We start from the raw sequence: 21,848 nt of genomic DNA, 5'->3' as shown, positions 1-21,848 counted from the left end.
TCTCTCTCTGTTTCTGGGAGAGTCAGCAACTGTGGTCATGAATTGAATGAACTTATTCCTTATGACAGAAATGCCAGTGGGAAGTACTACACAAATGTAGGGAAGTTTTTTGGAGCGCAGTTCTTCAGTTTGATTAAGTGATGTTCAATGGGATGGCAGAGACTGTTTTCTTGTTCTATAAACAGCTGGATTTCTTGTTCTATCCGGCATTATTGGCTTTTGGTTTTCCCATTTGGGTCAACAGGATCCCTCTATCGTTCATGGAATCAACAATATCAGGTACATACATTGTTGGTATGACGTTCTCTTTAATTGAGTTTGAGATAATGTTCAGTGAAAAGCAATGCTACTTTTACAATCTTGATTATGTATCATTACCTAATTGGCAGATTTCTTGTAGGTGATGTTGGGAATTTGGACCTCCCAAATTCACCCCTCCTAGGATCTACCCTTTGCAGGAGTAACAAGAAAAAATAGAGAAATAATAACAACACAAGAAATTTACGTGGAAACTCCAAAACAGGAGAAAAACCACCAGACCCAGAGAAGAAAATACACTATGTGAAAAATTATTACAATTACATAATTTCTCTCCTCACCCCAAACACACCCACAAAGCTTTCCCCACTAGAAAAACTCTAACTCACACCTCTTCCCATTTTACAAAATGGACAACAGAGGAATTTAACTAGAGTCAAAAGTTACTAGCTAAGCATTTGACTGGTGCACTTAAACTAAGAGGCTAAGCCTCTTATTTATAAGCCTTGAGAGCTTGCTCCTTCCCATTTCCCACCCATGTGGGACTAACCAAATGAGCAAAAAGTCCAACAATCTCCACCTTGCGACTTTGACCGGTCCCACAGCCAAGCTCCACCTCAATGAAGATCTTCATAGCTTCCGCTATCATGCTTCACCATAAAAGCATACCCACTTAGAATAAACCAATTCCAAGCATTTCACTTCGGCCCATGTCGAAAACAACCTTGCTGAAAATTATGGTGTAACTTCCACGTTTGGCTTTCCTGGAAGTTCATCAGCCATCGACATGAATTTCCACCACACACCCTGCATTAATGCCAAACCAATGCCCGTGTGCAAACTTGTGGATCTGCTAACATTAACACATCCTCTATCATGACAACTTTGGGAATTAGCAACATGCCATGAGGATATACATGTCTCTTTTTCCATGGAGAGAGACACAACATTAGCATCAATACCAGTATCTCCATTTACTGACTTGGAGCCACTTGCCGAACCAGCTCCTTGTACTAGCCGTTTCACCAGTCGCTAGAATCACTGCTGACTTCAGGGGTTGATCTGCCCTTCCACACCTTGTGTAAACCAATTTCTCCACCTCATTCCTAACCTCGTCTTGATGAATTTTTACCGTAGAAATGAATAGTACCTCACTAAGTCAGTTCCCAGGAAAGATTGGAGGGTCACAATGGACACACTTAAAATTTCCAATCTCCTAGACAGAACCTACTTAGACTGTACGTATCCACACTACCACACCAAAACTCCACCCCACAAAAAGAACCTAGTGGCTCTGATACCAATTGTTGGGAATTTGGACCTCCCAAATTCACCCCCCCTAGGATCTACCCTTTGCAGGAGTAACAAGGAAAAATAAAGAAATAATAACAACACAAGAAATTTACGTGGAAACTCCAAAACAGGAGAAAAACCACTAGACCCAGAGAAGAAAATACACTATGTGAAAAATTATTACAATCACATAATTTCTCTCCTCACCCCAAACACACCCACAAAGCTTTCCCCACTAGAAAAACTCTAACTCACACATCTTCCCATTTTACAAAATGGACAACAGAGGAATTTAACTAGAGTCAAAAGTTACTAGCTAAGCATTTGACTGGTGCACTTAAACTAAGAGGCTAAGCCTCTTATTTATAAGCCTTGAGAGCTTGCTCCTTCCCATTTCTCACCCATGTGGGACTAACCAAAGGAGCAAAAAGTCCAACAGGTGAAGCATTTTTCTTCCTCTGTTTTTGGTTGTTTCCTTTTAACAATTGGTGTTCAGGGAGACACGACTCCATTCATGCTTATAAAATGACTCTCTTCTTTTAAAAAAATGTTTGGTTTTTCAAAAAAAAAAATAAAACATAAAATAAATTTGTAAAGGAAAATATTAAATATACTAAAAAAAAACTTAAAAAAAATTTACTTCTCTGCATATCAGTAATTGATACGTTAAAAATCTTGAAATTTGAAATTTAAAATTTAAATTTAAAATAAAAACTAATAAAATGAGTTTTGTAAATAAAAATATAAGTAAAATTATACGTAAAGTAAAACTGTACGTACGTATAGTATTACTCATTTGTAAATACACGTAAGCTCTTTCTTATCGCTCTGGGCGCTTGCTGTGTATCCCAGTCGTGCCACCGTTATTCTTCCACGGTCAACCTCTCCGAGCGCCATCTCTTCCGTCACTCCCAGCTACTGCGCCGCGTACAGCTATATTTCTTGGTGAGCGTCCCTTTTCCCTTACGCCATGCCCACTCGTTTCGATCTCTCGGTTCACTCTCTCTCTATCTCAGCTTCACCACCGCATGGAGGCCGTTCGTTTGGCCGTCTGGAGCAGCAGGCTCACGTTGCTCTTCTTTCCGCACGATGTCCGCATCTTCTGTTGTCGTTGAAGTCCCAGCCACGCCATCTTCAGCCCCCCACAGCCCAACTCAGCTACATCATGTTTTTTTCCACGGAGTCGCAGCTGTAGGTCTTCTCCTTGGGTAAGTTGTCTTCACCTTCCACTTGCAGTTTTCCCTTCCCGATGGTTTTCTTCCCCAGTTTCTGAAATCCTGAAAATCCCTCCACTCTGATTTCTAACTCTCCACAATCTTACAGTTTTGACTCCTCTTTTTGTTTGGTTTCATCACTCAGATCTCTCCCTCTCTATTTCTTATCACTTTCTCGTTGTAGTGTGCATCCCCATCCTCACAAAATCTCCCACTTGCAGAACATGACCTACCTCTCTCCTCCCCGTTGCACAAAACCACCAACGAGGTGCCGTCGCATGTGGCCCTCAACGACGCCCGTATGCCTTTATTATGTAACACACCTCAAATTGCTTAATGAGATATACATAGAATTTGCTCACTTTGAAGGAGCTCCCCTCCACAGAATAAATGAAGAAGAAAGGAAAATAGAAATTTTATTTTGGATGATTCTTTTCAGGTGATACAGTAATTTTATAGAAAAAATTTAGTTGCAAATATAATTATGTATTAATATGTGCATTAATCTAATAATTAAAAATAATATTAATTTAAATTTTAAATATAAAATAATCAATATTAATACGTAGATTACTACGTAACACAATCTTATATGCTAAAATCTTTCACAGAAAAAAGGCCTCAGTCTTGCTCAAACATGACTCACGACTATTAACTAGCAGACTTAACTAAAGAAAGTAAACAGACTAACGGCCCAGATACCTTGCGGCCCAAATAAATCAAGTTCTGTTAGACTTGGCCCAACCCTGGCCCAACCATTCCGTTTGTGGACTGTGACATGTTCATTCTCTCTCTCTGTATTTTGTACTTCACTCACCCTCACAGATTTTCCATTCACACACACTTGTACACAAGAAACTCACAAGCTTTCTTACAGACTTGTGTCGTGCCATCACAGCGTTCAACGTCGTTGCGAGTGGACTCTCTTCTCGCCGGTAAGCCATTTCCCTCTCGTAGCCCACTGGTTTTACTATTCACTTGAAATATATAGTTTTAGCTTGGTATGAAATTTTCAGATTTTCTTTCCCCATTGCAAGCCATGCGACACCACTAAATTTTGAGGTTCTTTGTTCCTGCTATTTTGTCCTACAGTGGTGAGCCACTTTGATCTTTGGGTAATTTTGATAGTATTTATTCTCACTCTATACACTCTCACTAGTTTAATACTCATAGAAACTTTGCACAGATTATTTTTCCTCTCCCACTGCAGAGAAATCGCCGCTGTTTGGAGCTACAAAAATTCCCTCACCGACGTAAGTAAGGCCTTGCCTCAAGATGAGCCACAAGCGTACATTACACGTGCTTGAGTTTAATTTTAACGTCACTATTTTAAATCACAGGTCATAGCTAGCTAGCGCCCAAACAGTGTTGTTTCCGCTCTTTAATTTTCACGAGCCACGCACCCGAACTTAGGTAAGATTTTCAGAATTTTAGATTTATGATCGACTTTGTTACGTGGACTATATCAATGAATTTTAGTTGCCGGGATTAATTTTAATTAATGATTTTACATGGCTGTCCGGGGTACATGTTTATTATGTTGGTTGTGTTTTGCCCTTTGAAATGTTAAAAGTGTGGTGAATTGGGTTGATGTGTGGCGAATGGAGTTGATTGGTGCCTGTTCGAGGTGGTTTATTGGCTGTTTGTGCAATGTGTGTGTGTGTTTGGGCTGGTTATGTTGGATGTGTTATGAGTGGCGTAGATGCCCGGGATTGAAGTGTTGGATGATTAAAAATATATGGTGGCTGTGTTGGAGTTTTATATTGAAGGTTGGAGTTGACGTGGCTGTTTTGAGTTATGTTTTAGTGGTGGGAGTTGCTGTTGTTGGTTTTGGAGATGTATTTTGATGTTGGTTTGGTGTTGGTTATCATGAGGAATGTGTTAGTGTTGGGCTGTTTCTAAATGCTTTTGCTTGTAGGCTTGCTTTATTCCATCCCTAGAATGGTGGAATTTTGTTAGTTAAGTTGATGAGCAGATACGAGTTATTAACATGTTAGTGAATAATTTTCTGTTTAGGTTGTGACATTGATAGAGCTCAGGTCCAAAGCTTAAGTAACTCTCTGCAAGAGTTAGGTATGCAGGGTTCAATTACTAGTTTTGCACAAAAAAAAAAAAAAAAAAAAAAAAAATGAATGAGGTTGATTTTTGGAAAAATATGCATGTTTTTGTGTTATGAAAATATATTTGAAAACGACCTCAGATGTGTTATGCATATTCATGAAATATGTAATGAGAAAGAATTTTCTATCATGACTGGTGTCCATATGAGCTAATTTTGTACATTTAGTTTTCTGAATTGAGAAAGAGCAAATATGAGATTTTAAAATTTTCGTTTTGATTAAATAAAGATGCTCTGATTCTGTTATCTTTGAACATGTGAAATGATCTAAATTTGTTCCATACTCTGTTTGATATGTTGTGGCATCTAAAAACCTTAGCATGGGATTATGAATATGTATTCTGATTAAAGTCTAATTTTGATGTTCTGGGATTTAGGAAAACATGACTCCGTTCATGTCCAACACCTGCGTCCAATATATGCTTTTTAAACTGGAGTCATCTTTTAGATTTATTATTTTTATTGTAACTTTTTTTTAAAAAAAAAAAAAAAAATTGATGGTGGCATATATATATATATATATGACTATTTTGGTTGTCTCTCGGAGTGGTGGCAGCCACACCTTGGGTGACAGCCTGAATATTCGAAGTTGTTTTAAAAATTATTAGTATTAGTATTTTTAAAATTTTATGCTCATATCTTAGCATTTTAGAATTTATTTACTAAAATTGAATTCAGTTAATTTATTGCCTTAATTCAATGTAAAAGAGGTAGAATCATGATATAGATAGCAGCGTGCAAATGGAGGGTGTAAAACTAATCTATAGATCAAGCTGCTCCCGCACCTAATATTGAGTTTGAGTTTGAAACAAATTTGAAGTCAACCATAATCAGACATTATGGCACATGTCACTAGTGTACAGAAAAAGTTCGATGTCCAAGGTTGAAACAGGCTTGTTGCAATCATCATCATAATCAACAGGATGCCTCTGTTGTCCATGCCGCTTGTAGAACAGATGAACTCCGCAACGTTTTAAGATCACTGACTTTGGATTGCTTTCAAATATAATCCTCAGATTGTCAGCCTGATCTAAACTGATCCCTCGTTTGAGCTTAACATCTTCTGAGGTGAAGTACTGCAACCATACATGATCTGAATCCATTTCATCAAATTTTCCAACATAATGGTTACTGTCGTAGGCAACTGATCCTATCATCATGTCAACGCTCCAAAACCTCCCAACGGGTTCAATAATAGCACAAAAACAAATTCTATCGAGGCCAACCATCTCAGCCGATCGAATATCAAATTCACACCGATGATCATTTGAAGTCTCCTTACAATACATGAACCCATCTGGAAACTTTTTTCCCGGAAATATCATGTTAGCCTCCTGTTGGATGAATACATCATAATATATATATATATATATATATATATATATATATATATATATCAACTATATTCATATACGTACAAAAATCGATTAGCCACACAAAACGAATTAATATATGAGGAAAAGATAAATATATATAAGGACTTACTTGAGGCCATGCGGAATCTGATTTGACATGCGGACTCATAATATATGGCATCAACTTCCCCATATTCACTTTAGAGCATCTAGCCAATTTAATCGAACTTAGTGAGCGAGGGAAAATAATTGATGATGGATTTGATAAACTTTCTAGTGAAATGCATCCGTTAGCCCGTAATACTGATAGTTCCATTGGAAACTCTTCAATTTCTTTAAGTTGCCTGCAATCATTCAGTATAAGATCCCTCAACCAATAAAATCTTTCGATGCTTGCAGGAATGCTTACGATATCACTGCCTGATAGATCTAATACTGTCAGATTGGGAAAGAAATGAAATGGTCCAAAGAAATTCGATCTTGATAGGCTAGAGTTTTTAAGATGCAATTCAAGATCAGTGGTTGGTTTTGTTGGAGGCGTGCGTTGTCCACCATGCACCTCCTCCTCCGTCCCAAAACTTATAATATTTGGACAATCGCTGAGATCAAGCCACCCTAGAGATCTTAACTTATGAATGCTACGTGGTAGACACTTAAGTTTTACGCTGCTACTTAGGTCTAAAAATCCAAGCCTAGTGATGTTCTCAATGGATGAACGCAACTCTTCTATTGCTGTGCCTGTTAAGTCAACATGGCCTAAATGTTTCATTTCACATTCGATTTCAGGAAAGTATTGAAGGCTTGAGCAATTACTAAGATCAAGGAATCCCAGAGATCTCAACTGGAGTCTCCTTGGAAAGCTCCTTAGATTGGAACATCCAGCAAGATTTAATTTAACAAGCTCATCAAGAAATCCAACAGAATCATGAATTTTGACTAGACTTGTACAATCTCGAAGATTTATTTTCTTCAAATTGGGGCACCTTGAAACATCTGAGAGTTCCGTTATACGTCCACTACCACGGAAATTCATAACCATGAGATTCTGTTAAAAAGAAAAGAACATCAAACTAAGTCTAAAGAAAACAATATTGAAAATAATAATAATTCTACCTTAAATAAGGGTATCTCCTGGATGTGACTACCAGGCATTCGTAAAATAAAGAGTCTTTCTCCACGAAATTTAGATGGCATAGATTGTAAATGACAGTTTGGCCAATCAACTATGCTTATTTTATTTGGTAGACAATCAGGTAATTCTTCAGAAAAGTGTGCATTGAGACATCTAAATAATCCGAGCCTTCTCATATTCTTGAAGGCCTCGAGACTCAAGTGGATGATATCATCACCTTTAGGAAAATCTGCAAAAATTGCTTCTACACTAATTGTTCCCTACATAGGAAAACAATGGATGTTTAAGTGTGCCGACAAATCAAAAAATAAATTATTCATATATTTATATACATACACGTATACTTCGCATGTGCCAAAGAAACAATGTTTAATTGAAAGAGATTTTGATATGACTTACTGTATCTTCTTGCAGTACTTCTTGAACATGATCATGAAAGAATAATCTGCTACATGCACCTGGATTGTTGGGCGATTCTCTTCGAACAATTTCTCTACCCATATCTCGTAACAAGGAGTGCATTTGTAATTTTCCGCGGCATTCCGAAATAAGACACTTTTCCATAAGTTTTGGGATTGTAAAGTCTGGCTGAAAACCAAAACTAACTAGTATCTCTGTAATGACATCATCAAGCCGTACTTGTCCATTGAAAAAACATGCAATGTCAAGAAAAACATTCTTTTCATTTTCACTTAATCTATTATAACTTGTTTGAAGTATTTTTTGAATATCTTGGTGAGGGATTTGCTTATACTCATCCATTGCACTTACCCACTGACGTTCACTTCTACCACATAAATCTGAACCAAGCACTGTTAAAGCTAGTGGAAGCCTCCCAGCATAATTTACGATCCTTTCTACAAACTCTCCAAAACCATCATCCGGTATCTCTCTTTTGAAAGCATGCCAACAAAATAGCTGAAAAGCATCATTTTGATTCAATCCCATCATCTCATATGTTGAATCAACTCCATGAGTAGTCAACAAGTGTTGATCTCTTGTTGTGATGATGATTCTACTTCCTTTACCAAACCAATCATGAGCTCCTGCTAATGTTTCTAATTGCCTCAAGTGGTCTACACCGTCAAGAATTAGAAGAACTCTTTTAGAGGAAAGCCTACGCTTTATAGTGCTGATTTCCGTCTCAATATTGTCAATCTTCAAACTTTTACATTTTCCTAAAATCTTAAAGAGAAGTGTCTGCTGCAATTGGACCAAACGATCCGCTTGATTCGAAGTGTCGCTAACAATTGCAAGAAAACAACGAGCTTCAAATCGAAAAGCAATCGAATTATAAATCGCTTTGGCTAGAGTTGTCTTACCAATTCCGCCAACTCCAAAAATTCCTATCATTCGTATGTCGTTCGTTTCAACACTTAAAAGCAAATCGACATCTGCTGTAGATGAAAATTTTCAGGGCAACACAACACTTGAATTCCAGCTATAGATTAAAAGATTCCCCACTTCTAGCATGATTGCCGGCTAGCTCCAAATTAATTGAGGTAAATCGACATTTTCTAAATTTTAGAAATTCTTTTGATCTAAATTTTCTTTTGAAAAGATTCCCCACTTCTAGAAATTCTTTTGATCTAAATTTTCTTTTGGGTATCACATTTTCTAATCGACATCATATTATTTTCATAACATTGCTTGGAGTACCTTAGAAAGCATCCTAACATTCTCCTGAACGCTTTCTGCAGTGTTCCCCCACCCTTTCTCAAAGCCCCACTCCTCAAACCTACAAGATGGCAAATACAGAAAAACCATGTACTATCCAAAATCCACCTATCATGGAATTTGTGTCAAAACAGGTTTTGCTTTCAATGAGGGTGGTAAACACAAAATAATGGTCATCTCTGCTCAAAATTAAGAAATGGTCTCTCGCTGGGGATTTTAGAGACAAAACAGGTTTTGCTTTCAATGACAGAGAGTAGTCCACGTCGATAATTCTCAGGGCCCAACATAACGTTTAATATGGAAAAAGCTTATGGTAGACTTGAATGGAGATTTTTATGGATATGTTTGGCCTTTGGTTTTCTTTTATACACTGACGGCATTGTTATTTTCCAAAACCAATCCAATAAATCCTTGAAGAGTTTATCTGAAGTATTTAGTAAGTGGAAGGAAAAAAATGCTCTTGTTTCTAGGAAACATATTATGCTGGATGAAATTGGCTTTTTAGGGATAATTTGTTTCCTTTTACATATCTTGGTGTACCTATTCTCATTAAAAGGAACAATGGGGGAAAATTAGTCTTGATTAAGTATGTTTTATCAAGCATGCCAATTCATTTGCTCTCTGTTCTGAATGTGCCCAAATTAGTTTCGAGGTTTATTACCAAGCGCTTCTCTGACTTTTTCTCTTTGGAGAGATAGAGAAGGTGAAGTAAAGAAAAAATGGTTGCTTGGGAAAAGGTATGTCAGCCTATCGATGAGAGAGGATTGGGTGTGAGGGAAAAGAGAGCATTACACATGAAGCCAACATGAAATTTTATACATGAAATTTTATATATGGGAGCTTGTTTCATTAGAGCTGAAAATTCAGCATCCATGGCAGCACGCCATTCTCGAAATTTGCAGGCCTCGGAGTAGCACGTGGGTGCTTCAGGAACAGAGCCAAAGGTGAGTAACGCCCGAGGAAGAGGATACCGAACCGTGCCATCTGTAGGGACTTTAGCTTTGACAATATTATTCTGAGCTCGAGTCCTCATGGGGTGAGTACGAAGTGGAGGGAGTTCTTCGGCAGCAGCACTATCAGATGGCAGGGGAGAGGCAGAGGAGGGCTGTAGGAAGTCGGGAGGAGGAGTGGAGGGTCCAGACGATGTTGATTCAGATGGGACTGACGGAAGGGAAGACTCGGTTGAATGAGAAGACATAGGAAGGGAAGCAGGCTGAGATGGGAGTGCGTCTGTGTCGGTTGGAGGGAAGACGAAAGGGAGAAAAGATGTTGTAGAGGGAGATGCAGATGAAGTGGCAGACGATGGAGGAGGAGTACGAAACGGAAAAGAAGCTTCGTCAAATATCACATGACGAGAGACAAAAATGCGACCGGAAGTGAGATAAAGACATTTATAACCGCGATGAAGATTACTATAGCCAAGGAAAACACAAAGTTTAGATCGGAAATCAAGTTTGTGTTTGTTGAAAGGACGAAGGAAAGGAAAGCATGCACAACCGAAAATTTTGAAAGAGGAAAAATCGGGTGCTTGTTTATGTAATTTTTCATGTGGAGAAATGCCAAGAGGAGACGTGGCAAGACGATTAATAAGGTACGCGGCGGTAAGAAAAGCATCAGCCCAGTAGAGGTGAGGAACACTACTATGAGATAGAAGAGAAAGGCCGGTTTCGACGATATGGCGATGTTTCCTTTCAACTGAGCCATTTTGTTCGGAAGTGTGTGGACAAGTCACGCGATGTTGGATTCCAACAGTGGCAAAAAAAGTATGTAAGGAGCGAAACTCACCGCCCCAATCTGTTTGGACAGATTTGATTTTGCAATTAAACTGTCGTTCAACAAGCTTTTGAAAAGAAATAAAAATTTTCATGACATCGGATTTCTAAGAAATGGGAAAAAGCCATGTATATTTACTGAAATGATCAACAAATGAAACATAATATTTATTTCCATTTGATGATAAAATTGGGGAAGGTCCCCATACATCAGAAAATATTAAGTCAAGAGGCATTTGAGAAATTGACGTCGAAGGAGAAAAAGGAAGTCGATGGCTTTTCCCTTGTTGACAAGCGGGGCAAACACCGGGATTTTTATTTGTTGAAACTGGAAGAGAAAATTTTGAGACGAGTTGACGAACGGTGGCGTATGAGGGATGTCCCATGCGACAATGCCAGACGTCAAGAGGAGCACGTTGACAATAATTGGTCTGAGGAGAGGAGTGTGAGGGGGTTGGAAAAGTGTATAAGCCATCTTTAGTGTTGCCGCGTAGAAGTGTTGTCCCCGTGGCTTCGTCCTTCACCAAAAAATAAGAGGAATGAAACTCAATAAACACGTTATTCTCGTCAGTGAATTGCCGAACAGACAAAAGATTTTTCTTAATGGTAGGCACATGTAATAAATTGGATAAAGAGAAAGAACGAGTAGAAGTATCCAGAGTAGTAGAACCAATGTGTTGAATGTGCAAACCTGCCCCATCTCCCACTTGTATTTGATCATTGCCAACGTAAGGTTCAGCATGAAGGTTGAGGTTTTGAAGATCATGGGTGAGATGATTTGTTGAGCCAGTGTCGGGATACCAGTTTGTATCAGATGCAGAGGAAGGTGCAGTCAGATATGCAGCCATGTTGGGAGGAGGTCCTTGAAAGGCTTGATCAAATCGGTGATAGCACTGGATGGCCGTGTGTCCAGTTTTGTTGCATACCTGACAAGTTGGCCGAGTATTGTTGGACTGAGATGGCGAAAATTGGCCAGAAGGGGAAAAATGATTCCCTCGTCCAAGGGTGTTGCGTCCACGGCCCCGATATTGTTGATGAGAGGAGCGCTGATATTGTGGTTGTTTCCCACCTCGTGAATGTGAGTCCTGTCTCATTGCTACATTAGCTGTCCCTACGGTGGCTTCAAGAGTAGAGTGGTGTTGTTCAAGTCTGAGTTCAAAGTTGAGAAGATGACTGAACATTTCTTCAATGGGCATTTGATCAATGCGAGTGGAAATTGAGGTGACTATAGCATCATAGGTGGTGTCGAGACCACCCAGTAGATACGCTGTGAACTCTTGATCAAGCAGAGCCTGTGAACTCTTGATCAAGCAGAGGCTGTCCAATGGCAGCTAAGGTATCTGCAAAAGACTTCATTTTCTGAAAATATTCAGAGATAGATTGATTACCTTTCTTGGTTGTTGCCATGAATTGACGAGTTTGGATAGCACGGATGGTTGAATGCGCAGAGAACATTTTCTCTAGTGACAACCACACTTCTCTGGAGGTGGTAAGGCCGACCATTTGAGCAAGGATGCCTTCAGACAGGGAAGACACCAAGGTGCTAAGTACTACCTGATCTTGAAGATACCAGGTGGTGAATTTTGGGTTTGGAATTTCTGCCGTCGTATCGGAAGAGGTGGCTGTGTTGGGATCGGGAATGGTTATAGGTGGTGGAGGAGTAGATCCATCCACAAACCCGAAAAGCTGTTGTCCACGCAGATATGGGAGGACTTGAGTTTTCCATAGAAGATAATTGTCTTTGGTTAATTTCACTGTCACTAAGCTTTGAATGTTGGCTGGGTTGACGGACAGGGGAGAAGAGCCGGCCATTAGAGAGGAAGTTGACAGAGGTCACGGATGACGCTTTGATACCATAAAACAATATATCTTATGAAGGAAACTCTCCTGTATTGGATGTCATAACATTACATATATATAAGCTATTTACATTGTAGCTGTCAGGATAAATATGGAAACTTGTCTAGCCTTAGATCATGCACTGAATATACGTAAGTAGAGCATGATTACAGGAATGCTAGAAAATCAATTGTAGCCGCTGTCACAGCAATGGTTAAGGCCGAGAGGTGCATTGCACGCTGTCATGAGATATATCCTTATTAGTCAGCGTGAAATTTTCTATATGGGAGCTCGACGCTTGTTATGGCCCGTCCTTTCCAGATCCAAACACCCGAATCCTTCAAAGAAGCAGCCATCAAATATTGATGGCTCAAAAAGTTGATGTGGTTGGCAAGAAGGTTTGAAACTTGAGAGGTCATGCCTTCATCTGAGCAGAATTTGGTTAAATTACAGGACCATTGAGGATCGGATTTGGCATCTCAGATTAATGCTATACCTTATTGTCCTCGAAGGGGGGAAGATACACCTGTAAAGGCTAATCTAATTTCTTGGTATAGATGGGCATGGTGTCAAGTTTTACCCACCAAGATCTTCGGATATATTGAAACTAATCAGATTGCAGATTTTTCAGCTATAGAAGGTGCTGAAGGGAATTCAGCGCTGTGTTTGGATAGGTCTAATCCTCCTCATGATGTATGGGGTGGTTGATTTTAGAAAGAGCTGATTTAGAAAATTTAAGATGTAAATAAGTCTGTTTCAATATTTCGTTGTTCTGTATATGTTGCTCTTCAACTCGATGGGAGTTTTTAATTGAGGTAAGTGGTATTTTCTGGTTTTTCAGCTAGTGTTTTTAGCAGAAACTTGCTGTAGCATGGCTATAGAAGAAAATTTTCAGGGCAGCACAACACTTGAATTCATCATGCAAGTAACAAACTAAGGGCTATAAGCAAACAGACAAAGTGAAAAGCTTATAAGCTAATTAATAGCATGAAGATTCCCCCAATTAACTTTTGGCAAAATTGACAGCTAGATCCAAATTGTTCAACCTTATAAATAACCAGAGAGAGAGAGAGAGATGGATGGCAGTGGCAGTAGTGTGGCGGTCTTAGGATTCAGCTCTTTTACACATACATGTCATTCATCCATGTCAAAGAAGTCGAAGCTCTAACTCCAAATCTACCTTTAGATCATCATAGTCCTTCCCCACCTAATCTGGAAGTTTGATGCCCCAAGTTTAAGAATCCCCCTTTTCTCCTGTGTAAGGTTACGGATTGAATTCCAATAGTGTTAGAATAGATAGATTACAGAAGCCTACAAAAGAGGAAGTCCTTGAAAATAAAGACATGATACATCAGTGCACATGTTGTACAGGTCCCTAAACCCAAAGATATATGACGCAAGAATGAAGTCTTAAGACTAGAGAGAACAAACAAAAATGAAAGGAAAATCTCACCTGAGATTCCAAAGATTCCAAAGAAATAGTAGCAACAATGGCCGGTAGACCACTTGGGCTGCAAATGCTAAACTTGGAAATGCTATATATGTTGAATGGAGCTGATAGGTTTTGGCAAATATGATAAACCGGAGTTGCTTCTTCCCACTTCTGCACAAGTGCTTCCATGTTCACTAAACGCTACCCCATATGAAACTTCAGTGTCTATTCATTCCTTTCTGGTTCAAAAATGAAACCAAGTATAAACTGGAAGTAAAGGAATGGACAAGAAAGTGATTTTTCTAACCTTGGTATTCTTTGTGATCACCAAAGCAAAGCATAATCATCCTAGACAAGCAGATTATTAAAATCTATGAAATAAGTACTCTATCTAAGGAAATAAAGAACTATTAGTACTCTACAGGGAAAAACCAGATAGTGAAGAATTAATCGCCTTACTTGAAAGTAAACCGCCATTTGAGCAATAATATTCTTGAGAATCAATGCAGTTGTCCTCTTTCTCTACCAACATGGGCAATACTGGCAATACACATGCAACCTGAGTAGATTAAAGGAATTTTAACATCAAATAGTAACCAAATGGCCACCTTTATTTCATTGGCAAGGACTAAAATTAGGTCTTAAACATCATATTTCATATTTTATGGGCCTTAAAATAGGGCAATGGCCAAAAAAAGGCAGGGTCCTTTGAATCATCGTACGTCTCCACCTGATCTGGAAGTTTGATGCCCCAAGTTGAAGACTATCAAGTTATTTTTTCATAAACTTAAGTATAAAGCAATCCAAATAATCATCCTAGAAAATAACAGACAGATTATTAAAATCTACAGAACAAGTCCATCATAGTGTCCCTAAACCCAAATTTTTTGTGCTTGGCGACAATTTCTTTATATTTACTAGAAACTGAAGCAGCATGGCAATACTGTCAGTACATGAGTATAGATCTATGACAAAGAGCACACGATCTTATATTTTCTCTTTTCTATTTTTTTTTTGAAAAATTCTATTCTGTACAGAGAGCACACGATCTTATATGTAGCGTAAAAAATTTCATATAGAATTATTCTTTCCCAAAAACACACCTGAATGATATCCCAACCAAAACACAGTACGAACCGGGGTGACTTACTTGGGTTATCATTAAGTCAATTGCTGTTGAGGACTGTTTGGAACATTGGCTTCATCCATTTTTCTTTTTCTGTTTGCTCTCGTTTCATTCTTGTATACCACCTTGGCTCTACAACTTGTATAAAACGGCACCGGATCTACATTAGATGAGGGATAATGAGCACGGAAACAAAATTGGACTTGCAAGTTGTCCAAAACCTTTTGTTCAAAAGGTTGTAAATTGGAGTACCCCACCCATACATCACATCCAGTTCCTCCCTCGTTCATCCAATCCATATTAGCCAATTCTACCCCTTTCTGAACACCGCATACATGATTTGAGCCCTTATTGGTAATCTTAACATCACCAATAATTGTGTTCGACATACGAGCATCATTGAAAAACTGTACGACATACAATACAATTCCACTAATATCCTCCAAATAGTGTGGCCCCTCAATATCTATTGCCCATTCTTCTGTTCCCCTCCGTCGGGCATCATCATCAGGCCCTTTCTCCATCTCATTATCTAAAAACTTATGAACATATCTGAACCAGTCTGGAATCTGATTTTCCGGAAACAAAGCAGCGTCGTAATGATAGAGTCCCTGTTAAATGTCAAATATCATCATCATCATCAATTTAATTTTGAGTCAAGCATACTATTAAAAATGAGATCACACATACATACATACCTTCCACAATAAAGGATTTTGCACTTTATCATTCCATATATTCTCATGCATTTTGTGGCAACCACGCATATCAATGTGAAGTAAAGATCTGATGTGGCTTCCATTGAATTCCAATATTTTTGATACTTCCGAAAATCTTTCTAGTGACTTGCATCCACTAACATCTACTTCTACTATATTTGGAGGAAGCTCTGCTATTTCTTCGAGTTTATGACAATTTTCCAAGCAAAGCCAAGTTAGTGTAACAAATCCTTTGATGCTCGTGGGAAGGCTAACAATATCAGTCTCCCCTAAATTTAACATTTTCAAGCTGGTCGAGGAATTAAACATGGTAAAGAAACAATATAGTGGAAAGAAATTTGATTCTGAATGGGAACAACTAATTTGAAGATTCGATACTTGTAATGCAGTGCTTGAATTTGATATATTGCCTTCCATTGTTGTAGAATCATTAGGCAGATCAAGGGATTGTCCATCATCCCTCATCATCTTCTTTACAAAATTTGTAACACCATGAAAATGAAGATGGAATAAATATTGCAACTGGATCAAAGCAATTGGGAGACGCATAAGGTTTTTGCAATTACGTAGAACTATTATCTTAAGTCCAACAATGTTCCCAATGGATAAAGGTAGTTCTTCTACTGCAGTGTGAGATAGATCCAATGTATGTAAAGCTTCTATTTTACACTCGATTTCAGAAAGATCACGAAGGCTTGAGCAATTTGCAAGATTAAGCTTACGTAAAGATCTCAACTTAAGGCTTCTTGGAAGAATTTGGAGTTTAGAGCATCCAAAAAAACTCAGATTAGAAAGCTTCTCTAGGGATCCAATGGAATCATGCACCTTAACTACATTGTTACAAAATATGACAGTCAATTTCTTCAAATTAGGGGTGCTTGAAAGATCTGGAATTTCTGTTAAGTAACTACAGAAAGCCATGGTCCTCAAATTCTGTAAAAGAAAAGAAAATAATGTTGAATGGAGTTTACTAAATAACTTGAAGAAAAAAAAAAAATATTGATGAATATAATTGAACATACCTTGGGCCTGAATACGTTCCCTAATTCCTTGATGATGCTATCACGCATTCTAAACACAACGAGATTCTTCCCTCGAAATTTTTGTGGCAAATATTCTAAAGGATAGTTATACCAATCAAGGACTCTTAACTCGTCAGAGAGATATTTTAGTGCACAAGAAAAACGTGCATTACGATTTATAAAGACTCTCAGTCTTTCCATTCGTCGAAATGCTTTTGGATGCAAGCTTATCTCCTCATTGCCTTCAGGTAAATCTATTACTATGCCTTCAATTTCGTTTGGCCCCTAATATAAGAGAATGCATATATAAAAGTGTCAGCAAAATTAGTGCATATATAAAGTCGTTCATAAGTTACATGAATTTGCTAAAGTTAATAATTTTCGAGCTGACGGTATATTATTTCACAAAAAGTACTACTCTCTCGTTATCTTTTCATGCTATTTTCCAATACTAAATATTCACATGTTAAAATATAAAAGACTGTCTTTTCTTTCCCAACTTACGTAACTAAATGAGTACTCTTTTTAACTTTTCATAAAACAAACGCCAGCCAGAAGAGACAGTAGACACTACATTAAAAAATAATCTGATATTTGGAACAAAAAAGCTGGACATTTACATATGGTACTTAATTTAGTGATTCATCTTAATAAATAAACGAATTCTATTTATAACAACAAATTCATTCCTGATAATTTAAAGGATTTTTTCCACTAGGACAGGTCTTAATTCATAAGTCAATATTTTCCAGTACATTTCTCTTTATAGAAAGGAAGTAAATGTAAAATCCAAGAATTTCTTTGTGACTCTTACCTTATGATCTTCTTCCAACACTTTACGAACATCCTTGTGAAACCACAATTTGCTGCGTTTCCTAGGATCTTTGGTTGATTTTTCTCGTTCAATTTCTCGACCCATATCTTGTAGCAAGTCATGCATCCAAACATATTCATCACCATACCCTTCAACTGTAATAAGACACTTTTCCTTGAGCCTTTGGATACCATGACTTGGGAAAAAATCATAACTCTCAAATATTTTAATGACATCAGCCAAAGGTTCTCCTTTGAAGAAACATGCAATATCAAGAAACATGTCCTTCTCATGTGTTTCCAGTCCATCATAACTAACTTGAAGTACTCTCTGAATATTTGGGTGGGGGATGTTTTTATATTTAACCAATGCACTTTCCCATTGACAAATGGTTTGACCTTTTAGATTTGAACCCAACACTGTTAAAGCTAGTGGAAGACCTTGAGCATATTGCATTACTTGTTCAAAGACTTTTGCATAACTGTCAAGTGGTTCTTCTTTCTCAAAAGCATGCAAGCTAAAGAGCTTACGAGCTTCATTGTCTGCCAAAATCTTCATCTTGTATGTTGAATCAAATTTAGAGATATTTAATAAATGTTGATCTCTTGTTGTTACGATGATTCTGCTTCCTGGACCAAACCATTTACGATCTCCAGCTAATGTTTCTAGTTGTTTCAACTCATCCACATCATCTAGAATTAGGAGAACCCTTTTAGAGTGAAGTCTATGACTGATCACATTTATGCCTCTATCACAATCACGAACATCCAAATTTTCTCCCAAAATCTTATAAAGAAGTGTATTTTGTAGCTGAATCAAACCTCCTGTTGTTGAAGATTCTCTAATGTTTTTCAAGAAACAACTTCCTTCAAATTGATGAAAAATCCTATTATATATCTCTTTTGAAATAGTTGTCTTACCAATTCCACCGGTTCCGCATATTCCTACCATGCATGTAATGTCATTTCTTTCCAAGCTTAAATGTTGATAAATGTCTCGTACACGAGACTCCATTCCAACCGGATACTTAGCAACATTAAGAGATGTACGATTTACCATTATCGAGTCCACCCATGTAATGATGTCCAAAATAAAGTCTGCTTCATTGCTATCAATACAAAAGACGAGAAATTTAAAGAGTTAAGACTTTTCAATGTAATACACACATAAAGATGACTCAGTTACAATATTTTTTTTTTATTCCTTTTTTTCTCCTTTACAAAATGACATTAGTAGATCATAAACATGTCAAAGATTGGCTTTATTCTTCCTCATGGTCTTTCAAGACTACATTCTTCATTCATTACAAGAATTTTTAAACGTCTTAAAAACTTCTTTCTTGTTCTATTCTCGAATTTGTCCCTTCCTTAATTATGAAACTTATACTAAGAGGATTTTTCAGTCTCTCTAAACAAATTGATGTTTAATTAAAACCTTTGTGTATACTTTATAGAACCCAAAAACAAACAATTCACAACTTTTTTCTTAATTTTACGTGGGCAAAAGAAAAGAAAAGGGGCAAAAAACAAAAAAAAAAAAAGAGAGAAGATTTCGATGGATTTGTATTTTTTCATGTTCTTCTCTTCTCTTTTTCCTATAAACTTCATGTGAAATTAATGTGGTAGTACCATATTAAATCCCTCGGTAAGAAAAGATTTCTAATTTAAGTGTGGTATGCATAAAATTCAATGCCGAAAAGATCGATAAATATCAAATAGTACATTTGCATGGCACCATATGATCTTAATCAATTTGCAAACTCTCATATATTGGATTTGTCTAAATTTTCCCCATAAACTTCTATGGAACATCATATATAAACATATATATAAGCACAACTCATTAGAAGTACCTGTCCCCTAATACGACGCCGGCCAAACTGCCTACTTTTTTTAAAGCTGTCTCCCACAGTGTAACCTTTACTTCATCATTAATAGCAGATCTAAGTCTAGCAAATGCTTTTCCAAAACTTCCTTTTTGATGTCGTACATCTGACGGATTTACGTCGTAGAACAGGGGTAAAACAATTTGTTTCACCGTTGACTTGCACTCAAGAATCTTCAATAGCTCATCTAAACACCATCTAGAATCTGAATAGTTCTTAGAGAGTACAACGATAGAAATCTTTGATCCATCAATTGCTTTGAGAAGTTCTGACGAAATTTCCTCTCCTTTTTTGAGATTGTTGTCTATGTAAGTGTTGATTCCCCTTCGAGACAAAGCATAGTGTAGATGAGCAATGAAGTTATTGCGAACATCCGTACCTCTAAAACTCAAGAATACGTCGTGAGTCCACCTACGAATGGAAGAAGAAGAAGAGGAGAATGAGAGAGAGGAAGAAGCTCCTAATTGAAAGGCCATGGAAGAAGTGCTCATCCTGATCGATCAGATGTGTATGCGAGATTAGTATCACCAAGAGGTCCGGCCAATAATTATAGATCGAGTACTTATTGCAAATAAATAATAATAGAGAAGTGAGTGATCAAACTTCTCGGCAACTTCTTGGCAACAACCAGCCTGCTAACCAGCAGGTCAAATATATTATACCACTCCAATCATTTGACCGGTTGCTGGAATGCAAATATTAATGTTGCCTACCTAAAGGCTAGGCCCGGATTTCTTTAATTTCCTTCCACATAAAACAAACGTCCATATCGAATACGTACCCATTATGATTCTTAAAATGAATTTTCTGTATGAACTGGCCTAGTTTGTTTTCATAGATGAGATGAAATGAGATGAGATGAGATGAGTTGAGATAAGTTAAATAAAATATTATTAGAATAAATAAAATATTATTAGAATATATTATTTTTATATTAGAATTTGAAAAAGTTGTATTGGGATTTTAAAAGTTGTATTGGGATTTTAAAAAGTTGTATTGAAATTTTATTTTATATGGGGATTTGAAAAAATTGTAATAATTAAGATGAGATGAGATGAAAGTTTTCTGAAAACAAACTAGGCAGGGTTAGTTCTTGGCAAGCCAACAGACTATTGGGTTAGTTCTTGGCAAGCCAACTTGCACTGCCCATGCATTTAATGGCTTTGAACTAAAGTCGCTTCGCGTAAAACTCCATATCTAATATCCATTAGGAATGTTTTAAATGAATTTCCTGCATGTATGAATTTTAGACTTTGGGAATTTCCTGACATGTGAGCTGGATTAAAGATTTATCACGTCATGTATCTACTCCAACATCAAGTACAAATTTAATTAAATGAAGTTGCGTGGGAAGTTTCTTGGTCAAATGACATTATCAGCGTGGGGAAGTTGGGTGGGAAGTTTCTTGGTAAGCCAAATTGCAATACCCAAGCATTTACATGGTTTTGAGCTGATCAAGTCCGTCCACATAAAACAAAGATCCATATTGAATACTCATTAGGATTGTTGTAATGACTTTTCTGTATGAACTTTAGACTATTAATTGGGATATCTTGATGACGTGGAGGCATTGAAGATTTATCACATCAAAGGAAAGGACGTTGGCCCCAAAACTTAAATATGATCATACTGGAAAGGACGTTGGCCCCAAAACTTAAATATGATCATACTGTCACAGTAGCCATACATATGGCTGATGACGTCGAAAGAAGTCCTTGCTTGTAGACCTGAGAATGAAGTTATCTACTGGTGCACAATAAGTTTCTGTAAGATGCAATCTAGCTAGCAATATTGTAAAAAAAGAAAAATCACCATGCACTCATCTCTGTGCTTAAAATCCTATCAGGCTAGCTTGTGAATGGGGCTTATAAACGCTTATATATCCTTCGAACTCCTTCGAACTTTAGCATACAGCAGGATGGAATTTATATAAATATTACAAGATTATTTATATAGAGATTTGGGAGAAGGTGCTAACGAGTTTGAGTTGGACTCTGTGGTGATCATTTAATAAGAGAGCTTGAAATTGAAAACATAATCTAGCAGTTCATTCAATGTAGGATTTGCAGTGATTGAGACTACATAGGAGACTTCAATCAGTGATGATTTTAAATTGAAATAAATTTTTAATGGCCAATATTTAAATTTTAAAAGGAGTCCAACTCATTTAATAAAAATTAATTGGAATTTA

The 21,848-nt window shown here is 37.4% G+C and overlaps 2 protein-coding genes and 1 long non-coding RNA gene across 11 annotated transcripts; 1 reads left to right on the top strand and 2 right to left on the bottom strand.

The window, feature by feature from the left end:
* Nucleotides 1-2,357: 2,357 nt before the first annotated feature.
* On the top strand, nucleotides 2,358-5,247 carry LOC122295823. Of its 3 annotated transcripts, none has more exons than XR_006238285.1 (6): nucleotides 2,358-2,496; nucleotides 2,568-2,759; nucleotides 3,643-3,700; nucleotides 3,782-3,859; nucleotides 3,952-4,018; nucleotides 4,106-5,247. It is a non-coding gene; the product is annotated as an uncharacterized LOC122295823 (long non-coding RNA). The 3 variants fall into 3 exon arrangements; XR_006238284.1 differs by having other exon boundaries at nucleotides 2,359-2,759; nucleotides 4,106-4,178; nucleotides 4,782-5,247; XR_006238283.1 differs by having other exon boundaries at nucleotides 2,361-2,759.
* A 379-nt stretch (nucleotides 5,248-5,626) lies between these two features.
* Nucleotides 5,627-14,542, bottom strand: LOC122297656 (disease resistance protein Roq1-like). Of its 4 annotated transcripts, none has more exons than XM_043107776.1 (6): nucleotides 14,399-14,542; nucleotides 14,113-14,262; nucleotides 7,771-13,913; nucleotides 7,353-7,631; nucleotides 6,370-7,284; nucleotides 5,627-6,284 (listed from the first exon to the last, which is right to left on the bottom strand). In XM_043107776.1, exons 3-6 carry the CDS (start codon nucleotides 8,722-8,724, stop codon nucleotides 5,715-5,717), a joined length of 2,718 nt encoding a protein of 905 aa, XP_042963710.1. In that variant the 5' UTR covers nucleotides 8,725-13,913; nucleotides 14,113-14,262; nucleotides 14,399-14,542; the 3' UTR covers nucleotides 5,627-5,714. The 4 variants fall into 4 exon arrangements, with proteins under 4 accessions (XP_042963710.1, XP_042963711.1, XP_042963712.1 ...); XM_043107777.1 differs by having other exon boundaries at nucleotides 5,627-6,218; XM_043107778.1 differs by having other exon boundaries at nucleotides 5,627-6,188.
* LOC122297655 (disease resistance protein RUN1-like) lies at nucleotides 14,289-20,226 on the bottom strand. Of its 4 annotated transcripts, XR_006238850.1 has the most exons (7): nucleotides 19,625-20,226; nucleotides 17,773-18,880; nucleotides 16,959-17,243; nucleotides 15,916-16,869; nucleotides 15,242-15,828; nucleotides 14,551-14,650; nucleotides 14,289-14,330 (listed from the first exon to the last, which is right to left on the bottom strand). XR_006238850.1 is itself a non-coding variant. In XM_043107772.1 (6 exons), the coding sequence occupies exons 1-5, from the start codon at nucleotides 20,146-20,148 to the stop codon at nucleotides 15,253-15,255; spliced, it is 3,447 nt and encodes a 1,148-aa protein (XP_042963706.1). In that variant the 5' UTR covers nucleotides 20,149-20,191; the 3' UTR covers nucleotides 14,516-14,650; nucleotides 15,242-15,252. The 4 variants fall into 4 exon arrangements, 3 of the variants coding, with proteins under 3 accessions (XP_042963706.1, XP_042963709.1, XP_042963708.1); XM_043107772.1 differs by lacking the exon at nucleotides 14,289-14,330 and having other exon boundaries at nucleotides 14,516-14,650; nucleotides 19,625-20,191; XM_043107775.1 differs by lacking the exons at nucleotides 14,289-14,330; nucleotides 14,551-14,650 and adding an exon at nucleotides 14,658-14,826.
* Nucleotides 20,227-21,848: the final 1,622 nt, after the last annotated feature.

Source organism: Carya illinoinensis, chromosome 15 (assembly GCF_018687715.1).
Source record: "Carya illinoinensis cultivar Pawnee chromosome 15, C.illinoinensisPawnee_v1, whole genome shotgun sequence".
Classification (NCBI taxonomy): domain Eukaryota; kingdom Viridiplantae; phylum Streptophyta; class Magnoliopsida; order Fagales; family Juglandaceae; genus Carya; species Carya illinoinensis.
This window is presented reverse-complemented; position numbering and strand designations above follow the sequence as displayed.